Genomic DNA, 14,031 nt, shown 5'->3' with positions numbered 1-14,031 from the left:
GCTCTTAAACCGTTTTTAAAGCATCCACTTGCAGTATATTGGTAATGATCCTCTTGTGGAATGCTACGTTTCTGTTCCAAAAATCTCTTACTTTCAAAGGAAAGGTTTTCTAAAATGTCATAGAAGAAAACCTCAGTCTCAATGCTACCTGCACTGTGGTGTACATACCCAGAAGACTTTAGGCAATGCGTACACAGAAGTTATAAGAGTAATTGATTATCACAGCCTGACCCCAGAAGAGGAAATCATTGAATTCAATTGCTGAAAAGAAATACAAAAGTATTAAGGGTAATTTGCTGAGATCAGTGGAGATCTTTCATCAGTCCCCCCTCCTACACTACAGAACATGCTGTAAGTGTTGAGGTATTTTTATGTGGACACTATGGATTGATATTACCTTATAATGAATTGGGTCTGTGTTTTTATTTGTTTTTAATTTTCTGTAGAAAACCAGCAGATTTACAAAACCTAGCACCTGGAACCCATCCTCCATTTATAACCTACAACCATGAAGTAAAGACTGATGTGAATAAGATAGAGGAGTTCCTGGAAGATGTACTCTGCCCTCCAAAGTAAGTGATGGTCCAACTTTTGGGATTGGATAGTCAGGATTGACTACAGTGATTGACTGGTAAAACTTTTAAGTAAAGGCAACCATATGATGAGCTCATTGACATTAGTCACTTGTCAACTGACACCTCTATGTGACCCGATCTGACCTACAAAAATGAGTCATGGAAATAAGAGACCCTTGGTGCTCCAGTGCACTGACCTGTAGTAAATTCAAAGCCAGCACAAGACAGGCTTACGTTACACTTAGCGGAATAGCCATAATTCCTAATCTAACAGTCCCTCACGACATAAATGATGGTTGCACTAGCAGATCAAATATTAACTTAAAATAATGAAATGCTTTATAAAACTTTAGGTACCGTAAGCTGGCAGCACGACACCCAGAATCTAACACAGCTGGCATGGACATATTTGCAAAGTTTTCTGCATATATCAAGAACTCCCGGCCAGACGCCAATGAAGGTAATCCAACCAAACAGATTGTTTATTATGCAGCTTACTATACACATGGAATGGCTGCCAATGATTGCTGTTTTCCAGAAGCCATCTCCCCGACTTTGATTCATGTGGATACGTATATTTATTTTAGTAAGGAGAGGAAAATAAGCCACTATTGGAGAAGTCAGTTCCTCTGGGGTACAAATAATGAGGCATGTTGAAATCCCACGACTTCCAGTGCCCCCATATATATTACACTATTGGCTACTTTAGCTGGATTCAGGGGGCAAAGTTCAGACAACATTTATCTGATGAAGTGTTTTGCAATTTTCAGTTGTCACAGTACTCTGACAGATTGTGTTTTCAGGAATTCCTTAGTATTGTACAGTTGATGTAATCATTATCAAGGCAGCAGAAATGACCACAGATTCTCACCTGTGTAGTACTAAGGAAATCCTGAAAACATGATCTGTTGGGGGCCGTGAGGACTGGAGTTTGGGAAACACTGATCTAATATATACTGCCAGCTGATTCAGATGCTCTTCCCAGAGACCAGCAGTGATGCCCTGCAGAGCCGGCTGTCAGTCAATACTGGGGTGTGCTTATAGCTTCCGCTCTCAGTGCTGTGAACTGTGTCTGTAATTGATCCGTGTGGGCCTGCATGACTGAAAGCCAGAGGCTTCCGAGAGAAATAGTTCATTTTCTCCCAGGTGCTGCAGTTTCCGTGCTGCAGACGGGCACCTCCATGATGTTGCAGATTAACCCTGTGTCTGCAGGTTAATAGCCTAATCGGATCTGACAGGTTCCCTTTACAGGGTTTTTGCAGTTTAAAAAATCTCTGTTCCCCCAGCTTCAGTTTGTTTAAAAAAACAAACACTGTTTTACTCAGACTCTTCGGGTTCAGTGCTGAGTCCCTGCCACTGCTCCCTGTGTTTGTTATTGTCTGCGGCACCCAATGAATGAGCTCAGCAGCTCATGCCGTCAAGTTGTGCAGAGCCGCATGTTCCGTTATAGGCTTGAGTGCAGTCTGTGACTTCAACAACAAACACCAAGGACAGCAGCGGTGACTCAGTGGTGGACCTGGGGATGGTGAGTAAAGAGAAGTTTTTTTTTTTTTTTTTTTTTAAAACCAACCTCAGCCTGGGTAAATGAGTTTTCAGAAACTAGAAAAAGCATAGAACATATTTTATTACCATTCCTATCTTATTACTCAGGGAAATTTATAAATAAAGTGTCATCTAGGTGTTGGCGTTTCTCTTGTCAGTGGACCAAGTTTCTAAACATCAGTGCACGTACCGTACCAGACTGTGTAGGGAAACACCTTATCCACAAGGAGCATGGTAATGCCCAATTGTCAGTATATTAAACATGTATAGGAGTAATGGCAGAGAAATAACATAAGATCCTCCACAATTGTTATAACATGGGAATACATGAATAGACCACAAGATGCATGTCAGAGTAGCTGCGAGGTCCTCTTTAATTTTTTTTTTCTTTTTAACCATGGCAAATATCCTCGAAGGTGGTCCAAAATCTGATAACTAATCTACAGATGTCTCAAGGATATCTCATTGCATTCAATTATTTTAATATTTTCCAATGTATAAAATACTACACACGTGGTCAAAATTGTTGGTATCCCTCGTTTAATGAAAGAAAAAGCCACAATGGTCACAGAAATAACTTGAATCTGACAAAAGTAATAATAAATTAAAACTCTATGGAAATGAACAAATGAAAGTCAGACATTGCTTTCCAACCCTGCTTCCACAGAATTTAAAAAAAAATTAAACTCATGAAATAGGCCTGGACCGAAATGCTGGCACTCTTAACTTAATATTTTGTTGAACAACCTTTTGAGGCAATCACATGATTCCTGTAACTGTCAATGAGACTTCTGCACCGCTCAACAGATATTTGGACCCACTCCTCATGACCAAACTGCTCCAGTTGTCTCGTGTTTGAAGGTTGCCTTTTCCAGACAGCATGTTTCAGCTCTTTCCAAAGATGCTCAATAGGATTTAGGTCAGGGCTCATAGAAGGCCACTTCAGAATAATCCAATGTTTTCCTCTAAGCCATTCTTGGGTGTTTTTAGCTGTGTGTTTTGGGTCATTATCCTGTTGCAAGACCCATGACCTGCGACTGAGACCAAGCTTTCTGACACTGGGCAGCACATTTCTCTCTAGAATCCCTTGATAGTCTTGAGATTTCATTGTACCCTGCACAGATTCAAGACGCCCTGTGCCAGATGCAGCAAAGCAGCCCCAGAACATAACAGAGCCTCCTCCATGTTTCACAGTAGGGACAGTGTTCTTTTCTTGATATGCTTCATTTTTCCATCTGTGAATATAGAGCTGATGTGCTTTGCCAAAAACTTCCATTTCCCATGGATCTTAAATTTCTGAATAATATGTGCAAGTGTAGTTACAGGAACATCAAGCTTCTTGGAGATGGTCTTATAACCTTTACCTTTAACATGCTTGTCAATAATTTTCTTTCTAATCTCCTGAGACAACTCTTTCCTTTGCTTCCTCTGGTCCATGTTGAGTGTGGTACACACCATGTCACCAAACAGCACAGTGAGTATCTGTATCCCTATGTACAGACCCACTGACTGATTACAGATTGTAGACACCTGTGATGCTAGTGATTAGTGGACACAACTTGATTAAACATGTCCCTTTTGTCACATTATTTTCAGGGGAACCTTCATTTCTGTCCAGGCCTATTTCATGAGTTTAATTTTTTTTTTAATTCTGTGGAAGCAGGGTTGAAAAGCAATGACTGACTTTCATTTGTTCATTTTCATATATTTTTAATTTATTATTACTTTTGTCAGATTCAAGTTATTTCTGTGACCATTGTGGGTTTTTCTTTCATTAAATGAGGGGTACCAACAATTTTGACCACGTGTGTGTATATATTCATAGGAAATGTGCTTACAAGTTTGAAAAAGTCTGGAGTGTGTGGTTGGCGGCAAAGGATACTGCTCAGGGAGTGCATTAATGAAATACTTATTGTTAAAGGGGTTGTCCACTACTCGGAAAATCCCTTCTCAATCAGTATGTTTCCCCAAAGTAAATAATAACCCATATACTCACCTCTGGTACAGACGCCGTCCCAGCGGTGTCGGCACTGGCTCTCCAAACAGCCAATCAGTGGCCACTTCACTGTCCCTGCCTTTGGACAAATCAGACGTCTGGAGGAATTGAGAGAGCAGACACGGCTCTCATTTCCTCCAGATATCCGTTACGTCCAAAGAAGGAGACAGTGAAGTGGCCGCTGATTGGCTACAAGGCTCGTGTAACATAATGTCACACGGGCCCCAGGAGAGCCAGTCTCGACACTGCTGGAATGGCGCCAGCATCGGATGTGCGTACGAGGGTTATTAACTTGGGTGAAATGGTGATTGAGACATGGTTGTCCAAGTAGTGGCTTGTCAGGCTTGACATGTCACTCTCCACAAGGAGAAACGTTACCCCTTGGATCCAGATCAGACGCCTCTCACCCAGCCAAACCAGATCTCACACTTTGCACTGATGAGGGGTAGTACCCCGAAACAGTGTCTGCAAATTAAGATTTTGGTTTTGGCTATTATCCGAAGTCATGTGACAAGGCTCGTTAGAGAGTCAATATTGACTTTTAGGTTTGCTACTTCCTGTATGTGGCACTAGACTTATAGTCCTCTTCCTCTCTGAAGAGGCAGTTTATAACTTGGGAGGCACACAAACAGCATAGCTTGCCCTGCTACACTGTTTTTGTAACTCTCATTAATTTCTATGCGAATTACGGAAACATTGTAGTACAGGTGCGCTTGGCTGTTATTATAATCCCATCTCTGGTGGCCGAGAAATAGAAGCAGTTACTAATCTCTCGGATATAAAAGGCAGGAATATGGGAATAACCCTTTCAAGTTGTTGTTTTATGTTGATTACCTATTGTGGATGAAGTCCTCATCAGATCGGTGGTGCCCAAGACCCCTTGGACCCCAAACGATGAGCTATTATCAGCTCCAACAGTGGCTATATGTAATAATTGTACAATCTCTGTAGTGGTCATTGCCAAGAACTGCAGATCAGCTACTATTATTGAATTTGAGCTGCAGTATCTGGGAGCGGCCACTACAAAATATACAGAGCTTTGGTGCTCTGCTCTGTACACTGTTTACGTCCGGCCACTGCCGGAGCAGATTATGCTTGATCAAGGGGAATGCCAGCTCTCCGATACCGCCAATCTGATATTGATGACTTAATATAAGGATGGGTCATATAAAGATGATGAACAACCCCTTTAAAATTAGTAAGAGACCACTAATTTCTTGTCTTCTTTTTGAAAGGAAAACTTCTCTTTTCATTGCTTTTTTTTTTTGTTTATTCTGTAGCACTAGAAAGAGGATTACTGAAGACGCTGCAGAAGCTTGATGACTACCTGAACTCGCTCTTGCCTGATGAAATCGATGAGAATAGTATTGATGATGATACAGTTTCCAACCGTAAATTCTTAGATGGGGATGACATGACTCTAGCTGATTGTAATCTTTTGCCAAAGCTTCATATAGTAAAGGTACATAAAAATAGAAAAAACATTGCTTAGCATGGTGCGGGAAACTAGGGATTTTTGTTAACTAGCCAGCTAACCTTTTCTATATGTTTTTATTGTACAGGTGGTGACCAAAAAATACAGAAACTTCAATATTCCCAAATCAATGACTGGGATCTGGAGATATCTGAGCAATGCATACAGCAGAGACGAATTCATCAACACTTGTCCATGTGACCGAGAGATAGAAGTAGCATATGCAGACGTAGCCAAAAGGCTCACCAAGTGAACTGTGCTTTGTAACCAGTCCGGGCCTTAATCCACAAAAAGATCTGAGATTCTCATGGGCAAAATGGTTTTTATTATTTTCTCCCCCAAAGCCTCATTTTGTTTTCTAATATTTAACACCATACAAACCAAGGCCTAAAGTAAGCAGAATGAACCCCTACTTTCTAATTATATAATTTAAGTCCCTATTTAGTACGAGACGTATTTCTTCTGTTCGGAGTAGGTTACATACATAAATACTGGTTGCCAAGTACAGTATTGTAATAAAGCAATCTCATCTGAATCTTTAATTGAAAAATTGATCTAGATAAGGTTTGGTATATATCTTCTAACCCTCAGTCATTACCATCCAAGTAGATTAGCTACTGTGCCATACTGGATTTAATCCTTACACCTTTTAATAGTAAAAATGTGCCATTGTGACATGATAATGTGTAATGCAAGAGATATTACATTTTATGTATTTAGAATATATTTAGCCCTATAACTAGAAGCAAAAAAAATTATTATACTGTACAGGTGACAAATATATTAAGTGTGTCGTAACTTGGGCCGCCATAATGGAGAACAATAATATTTATGACCCGGAGATTTCTCAGCTACAAAAGATCCATCTTTTACTAGGTTCTTACAGGGAATACTTTATCTCGTAAATGTTACTGAGCTGCTAAATTATGGTCAAAACTATGGAAATGATCTTTCAGAGTGGGTATTTTGTCACCAGGTACTAGTCTCATTTCCTGCTAAAATTGGCAGCCTAGCCACTAGATGTTTGTGGCATTGTACCTTTAAGAAAATGGTTAGTCTCTACATAAGGCTTTAGATAAGAAAAATATGGTGGAAAATGGAAAAGCAGTTTTGGTATGTTTTAATCCTGCCCCCTATAGCTGATAAAAACTAATACAGCAGTCATTTGGCTAAAACTGCCTAGCCTTTCACTTGATTGGACTGACTGACAATTTTCATAAAATTTTGCCACACAGAGTCCGTATCTACCCCCCCCCTCAAAAAAACAAAACATCTAGAGATCGAATTTAGACAGTATAGTAGATGCAATCTGCTGTGATAGCAGTGCTTACATACCTCTGCATGCCACTTGGTACAATGGCGATTCGCAATCATTCTCAGTGATAAAATGCTGCTGTATGGAGTAAGGGGACACGAAGTCAATTCCACGAATCCCAATCATTTCAGTAGAGTTATCTGATGTGGCCATCTCCAAAATGGGATAACTGATCTGTTTTCTGTATTTATTGGGGGGTCTAAGTAGCTGGATTTTCACTTGTCTCAAATTGACATGGGTTTAAACGAAAGGTCAAGTAAAGACAAAGGTTCTGATGGGTTTTCATTATTTGACCACTTGTCTTTTAAGGAACATATATGTATAGTTGTTTTGTAATTATTTTCCATGTATGACAAATCAGTATAATTGAATATTAATTTTCCCAAGTAGATGACTTCCAAGTCTAGAATCGACGAGGATCAGCAGAGAAATACGTTTTTAAGCAGGTCTGATAAAATAACGGTCTACTGTAGATGAGCAAACTATTGGCACAAACACTCATTATTGGTTGTATCATCCAATAAGTGGCGAGTCTATGGCCATATCTAGCAATAGATACTAAACCACCACCCTAGGTAATGCTTTTGAGCTAATTCTAACTTGATTTTTTATTTTATTTTACATAACAGCATATTTAATGTCTATGTAATCTACAGCAATGCACCAAAGGATTTCACAAGTTTAATTTTTGAGTGATAGAGTACTAACTCTGTACAAAGATTATAAAGTGTCATGTATTCATGTTATGTCCCAAAGTTGGAAAACATACATGTATCTTGTTTTGGCCTTTTAAATAGATACTAAAAAAAAAGCAGGGGTCTACATTATTGTACAAAATCTAATTTAGTGAAGGGGTTTTACTAGCCCAACAAAGTACTTTAGAAAAATCTGACAATTTTAAGTAGGGCATAGACTTCTGATCTAACCATTGTTAATATCTTGCAGTGCATCTCTTTGCATACTTTAGAACACATAGAGAATGTACTTAAAGGGGTTTTTAAGGATTAGAAAAAATGGTCTTGCTTTTACTTCTGAAATAGTGCTACTGTTTTAAAAAATAAAACAACCATACCTTCTAATCATGAACAACCTATTTAAGATATAAAAGGAACCTGACAGTAGGCTGAAATTGTGTTGTGACCCCATTTATCTCTAACTGCTTAGGGCTCTATTTTACCAGCTATTTTTCTGCCCTACGACCGACTTGAGCGATGCCCAAATTTTTGAAGATGTGTGTTTTATCAGTTGTTCACTTGTGTTGCGTGATGTATAATCAGCATAGGAAGTTTTGGTAGAATAGCATTAAACACACTAAAGCTGTCCTATCAGTCAACACTTTTATTCCATTGCTTTTGCTTTATATGCGGCACATTTATCCTATATACAAACCAGAAATAAAAATGTTCCTGTACATTCCCCTCCAGAGAGCAAGATAAATTGACCTCTATAGAGACATGTTCAGAATCTGCCGCCTGGGATCAAGCATAGAAAAGAGGCAATTTACTATAGACGGGTCAGGAGTTTCTGTTGGCATGAAGCTATTACATTAAGCTCAATGTCAGGAAGCTTCTTTTGTGTCAGCATGCTGCTTAAAGGGAATCGGTTAGTAATATCTTCTATCTGTCGCTGCAGTTTTTATTATGCAAATGAGGCGTCAATTGCGCATTCACTTCTAGAGTACTTATCAGTGGCTTGTTAAGTGCTCTTTCACATCCAGAGCACATAACACCTCAATTGCCTATTACTTAAAATTGCTAATCATTCAGGAATGCAACAACAGATAGAAGATATAAAGATGTTGATGGAATTTTGAAGACTGGCACGCACAAATTTGTGTTTATGTAGGGGAGGCCTTACTGACAGATGCCCTTTAAGACACATGGTTGTTTTCAAGTAGGATTTGTAAGAATTCATTCCTGCTTGATTTGTATACACAGTACGAAATAAACGTCCTAGTGGGTCTGCCGACAGGGAGTTGTTATTCGCAGTAATGGCTACAATGTGCACATTTGTATAAAGCAATAAATACAATGTACCAGTAATGCTGTTTGAGATTAATCTTTTGTAAGACGTGACAGGTTGCTTGGTGTGCACTTTTCCTTGCTACCTGGCTGTCTGTTATTTCTTTACTTATATCTTCAGGGATTTCTGAGACTGTTAAATGCTTTTATGTTACAATTTTATCTGAAAAGTGTCCTTTACTTATTCTTGTACCATTTTTTTGCGAGAGCATAATCTCCACTTTAGACTAAAGTTTATTTTTACTGACTTGTTTCTTTTTATTACATTTTTTACAAGAAAACACAGTGCAACCCTTTGAATATAGGCATATCTGTCCAGTTTTAACACCAAGCTTAACCGTTTTCTAACAACAATGTATTGGTTTTCAGTTGAATATGGCATTTTCATGTTGTGCACTATAGATTAATTATGCTGTATATAATTTCAGTTTTGTATTTGAATTTTCTTTGTATAAGCAGTTTCTGTGTTTTCTTTTAATTAACAATATGGGGCTTTAAAGGTCCTGTGCTTTATTTTACCTTCACATAAAGGAAACTTATGTTCTATTATATCATTCTATCTTCCCTACAGCTACTAAGGTAATATACAGTTTTATCACATGAGTAGTATATTCAGCTTAATTCTCATGAAGTGATTAATATATAGTGTGTCAACTCTTGTGTGCGCTACACATGGCACGATGATGATATAAAGGGGTTCTCTAATATTATATCCAGCATGCCGTTATAATGCTATACATATCTAGTTCTAGTATTATTGCTCTAGCACATACGGTATATTTCTACTTAGAAATTATAATTCAGTTCTAATCTTGAGGTCCATGATATCATGGGGCAGACATTGTTTATGAATGTTTTGGCCAAAAATGTTTTTGATAACTAGATTTCAGTGGGTATCTGCTCTTGCATTAGATTGATTTGTATGGATGAAGCGCATGTAAGGCGGACTACTCAGATCTTAAATATTGGCCAAGTGAATATAAGAAAGTCTTAAAGGGAATCTGTCATCAGGTTTTTGCTATGTAATCTGAAGGCAGCATGCTGTAGGGTTTGAAACACAGATTTCAGCAATGCCTCTTATCAAGCTCTGAGGTTTTTCTTACCTGTAATGATTGTTTTTTAACCAGTAGCTTATCATTGCTGGGACACAGCAGTGGTATATGCTAGTCCAACACGCCCCTCCTGTAATGAACATCTCACTGTCTATGGACATTGTATATAGACAGTCTGGTGCGGGCGGGATTAGCTTTCTCAGCTCTGCTTCATTGTTAAAACAAAAAGCTCTGATTGTGTCAGAACTGCTGCACCCAGTAAATTAAGTGATACATCGTTGGATTCAGGGTCTCTTTGCCTACAATAGGCTGCTCTCAGATGAGGTAGCAAAAACCTGCTGACAGATTCCCTTTAATGATAAATCTACTAAACATACGGTTTATAACTGCCCAGAAAACTACTTTAATATCCCCACTAAAAAGTTTTTACATGATTTCAAAAAGTTTTCTCTGACTTGAGGATTACAGGTGTTGCCCAATTGTAACATTATTTTTTTTTCTAGCATGGATTGTTTTCAAAATGGAGGCATACTCTCCTTACATAGGAGAAACTACTTCCGGAGTGGCCTGCGCTGTATTCGTGGGAGGCTCTGGAAGATGCTTATGCCTCAGTTTCCTATCTTCAAACAATCCTTGCCTAGAAATTTTTGTTTTGTTATACTTTTGGACAACTACTTTAAAGTGAATTCTGCAGAAATATGATGTGACAACACCAGTCTTGTTTTTATTGTCTGCTTTGTAATCAGTGACTGTACTTAAGAAATTGTTGCTATTTTTATTTCTTTAATAAAGTTTGGTTTTGATGATGCCAGTGTCTTGCGTAAACATCCGCTATTCATTTGGGTGTCCAAACTATTCCAGAACACCTATCCAAATGGTGAAGTAAGAAAAAGAACAGAGTGCATGAATGGCTCATAAAAGACTCCACAAAAATAACCAAAACGAAATTAAATTGTATTTAATAAATATATATATATATATATATATATATATATATATATATATATACATATACATATATACACAATAAAAAGATAATGCATGATGTAAAAAGTGAACAACCTAAAATCCCTGGCAGGATCTCTGCATGACACCGCAAGAAAATAAACTGACTGCAGCTGTATAATAAATTTACATCCGGCAGTAGTTGTGTGGCACTACCGCCTTACCTCTACAAACAGTAGGGAGCCACAGATGGGCCTTAAAATATATAACAGAAATCAAGGTTGTATTTTTTTGTGTGGTGTGTGTGTAAAGTAGCCTTACATTGATCATCTACTTCAGGTAGATTGCTCAGTTCTTAATGTTATTTTGTTGGAAGCTGGAACAATGGGAAATTGTAAGGATCTAAGTAACTTTCACAGCTAAATTGTCGTGCCTAGAGGACATAGTCACATACCTCCGAATGACAGGCTTTGTGAGGTCCTTCCCATATGCAGTGGTCAGTACTAGTATTGAGCGAACGTGCTCTGATAAGGTGTTATCCGAGCATGCTCTTGTTCTAACAGTGTTTTCGGAGTGCTCGAAAAATGGGTTCGCAACACATGCAGGGAATGCCTAATAAACACAAACCCCACAAGTGTTGCAGCTGTCTAACAGCCGCGAGACATTCAGCTGCGGCGACACAAACATATATTTTTCGAGCATGCCAAAGACACTCTGTTAGCACACGAGTGTGCTCGGATAACTTATCTGAGCAAATTCACTCAACACTAGTTAGTACCCATCCGAAGCGAAGTGGTTGAAGGAAGGGCAACCAGCAGAGAAGCAAAAAGTTAGGGGGCACCTCAAGCTCAATGATGTTGTGGGGAATAGTCTGTGCTTTCTGATTTTAGAAGGGCCACTGTAGTACAAATTAATCATACAGTTAATGCTATAATAGAAAAGTGTCGGAACATATAGTGCATCTCAGCTTGATGAGTAGCAGTAGACTGGTCAATAGCGCTTATTCTGACTATTATCCATTGCTAAAACCACCTACATTACCACTTGAGCATCACAACTGAACCGTGAAGCAATGGAAGGAGGATGCCTGGTCTGATAAATCTTTTTTTTTTTTTCAATAATTTGAGCGTCCAGATGAGTGTCTGTTGTTTACTTGTGGAAGAAATGGGAACTGGATTCACCATGGGACGAGGCAAGCTAGTTAAGACGGTATAATGCTCTGGGTATTGTTTTGCTTGGAAACTATACATCTTGGCCTTCATGTGGCTGTTGCTTTTGCATGTGCCACCTTTCTAAACAGACAAAGTAGACCACTTTATGACAGTGGCCTCTTTCAGCAGAATAACGTACCCTGCCACACTGCAAAAAATATTCTGGAATGACTTCTTCCAAAAGTCATAACTTTTTTTTAATTTTTCCATCGACATACGAGGACTTGGTTTTTTGCAAAATGAGTTGTAGTCAAAAAAGAAAAAAAGGGTCCGCACACCTTTTGTTATGCGCAGGACTAGCTACGATGTAGCAAGACAGATCAGACCAGCAAAAGCGCAGTCACAGACAAACTTTGTGCAAGCCACCACTGCTAGGCAAGTCCTTAAGGGCTGGTATATTCTTCGCCCACTCCCGAAGGGGAGGGAATCTTTACAGAGCCCTTCCCAGACTGCTGTCGCAGAATAGCTGGCGTCTCGTAACGCAGGTGATATATAGTCAGGTACAAGAGTAAATCCAAAGCTGGCAAAAGCCCAAATGAAAATCAAAGGGAAAACCAAAGGGAAACCCTGTAGCTAATAAAGAAGAACCAATAGCGACCATTAGCAACTACTGAGAAGGAACCAGAGCTCAACTAGGAAGCACTCACTTGCACCTCCACAATCAGGTGATGCACTCCTCCAAGTCATGTCCAGGGAGCCACTCCCTGCTCACCTGCACAGCAGGGTGAACACATTCCCACCATTGGCTAACACCAGGCAAGGCAGCCTTCTGCGTTGCCTGGCTATCGGGAGACACAGCTTCCCATGTCTCCCAAGCCACAAAACCAGTAGGAAGCACGGCGTCCTGTATTCTCACATCGCTCACCACTTCCACACACGAAGTACCACTGTGCGCAGTTGCACCACCCAAGTGCGCTCTAGCTCCGCCCCCAGCGCGGACAGACTAGCGGAGCAGTCTGGAAACCGGAGGAGAATGATTGCAACCACGGCAGGTATTCCTAACCTTTAGTATTAAACTAATATGCAAGTGCACAAATATGCTGTGGCCATGATGCAAACACTATCTCAGCGGTGAATACATAGTAACATAGTTTTTTAGGTTGAAGGAAGACTAAGTCCATCTAGTTCAACCCATAGCCTAACATGCTGATCCAGAGGAAGGCAAAAAAACCCATGTGGCAAACACTAAGCTCCACATTGGGGAAAAAATTCCTTCTCGACTCCATACGACAATCAGACTAGTTCCCTGGATCAACGCCCTATCAAGGAATCTAGTATATATAACCTGTAATATTATACTTTTCAAGAAAGGCATCCATGCCCTTCTTAAATTTTAATAGTGAATCCCAGTCTGTGATTATGATTAAACCTTCTTTCCTCCAGACGTAGAAGATGCCCCCTTGTCCCTGTCTCTGGCCTCAGAGTAAAAAGATCAGTAGAAAGGTCTTTGTACTGTCCCCTCATATACTTGTGCATAGTAATAAGATCACCCCCAAGCCTTCTTTTTTCCACAGTAAATAACCCCAAGTGTAATAACCTGTCTTGGTATTGCAGACCCCCCAGTCCTCTAATAACCTTGGTCGCTCTTCTCTGCACCCTCTCTAGTTCAGCTATGTCTTTCTTATACACCGGAGACCAAAACTGTACACAGTATTCTAAGTGTGGTCGCACTAATGACTTGTATAGAGGTAAAATTATGTTCTCCTCATGAGCATCTATGCCTCTTTTAATGCATCCCATTATTTTATTTGCCTTTGCAGCAGCTGCCTGACACTGGCCACTAAACATGAGCTTGTCGTCCACCAATACACCCAGGTCTTTTTCAGTAACAGTTTTGCTCAGTGTTTTACAATTAAGCATATAATTATACATTTTATTTCCTCTGCCCAAGTGCATTACC

General features: G+C 39.5%; 1 protein-coding gene across 1 annotated transcript in view; it reads left to right on the top strand.

The window, feature by feature from the left end:
* CLIC4 (chloride intracellular channel 4) overlaps positions 1-10,781 on the top strand; it is a 48,809-nt gene extending 38,028 nt beyond the window's left edge. Inside the window, exons 3-6 of the mRNA XM_073665819.1 lie at positions 447-572; positions 929-1,035; positions 5,394-5,575; positions 5,676-10,781. Coding sequence (XP_073521920.1) covers positions 447-572; positions 929-1,035; positions 5,394-5,575; positions 5,676-5,840 — 580 coding nt within the window. The 3' untranslated portion in view covers positions 5,841-10,781. The remainder of the gene's footprint in view (positions 1-446; positions 573-928; positions 1,036-5,393; positions 5,576-5,675) is intronic.
* The last annotated feature ends 3,250 nt before the right edge of the window (positions 10,782-14,031 follow it).

The sequence above is a fragment of the Phyllobates terribilis genome, unplaced genomic scaffold (genome assembly GCF_046119375.1).
Source record: "Phyllobates terribilis strain yellow unplaced genomic scaffold, ASM4611937v1 Scaffold_2__4_contigs__length_985480577, whole genome shotgun sequence".
Lineage (NCBI taxonomy): Eukaryota > Metazoa > Chordata > Amphibia > Anura > Dendrobatidae > Phyllobates > Phyllobates terribilis.
Note: the sequence above shows the minus strand (reverse complement) of the source record. Positions and strands in the feature narration are given on the sequence as shown.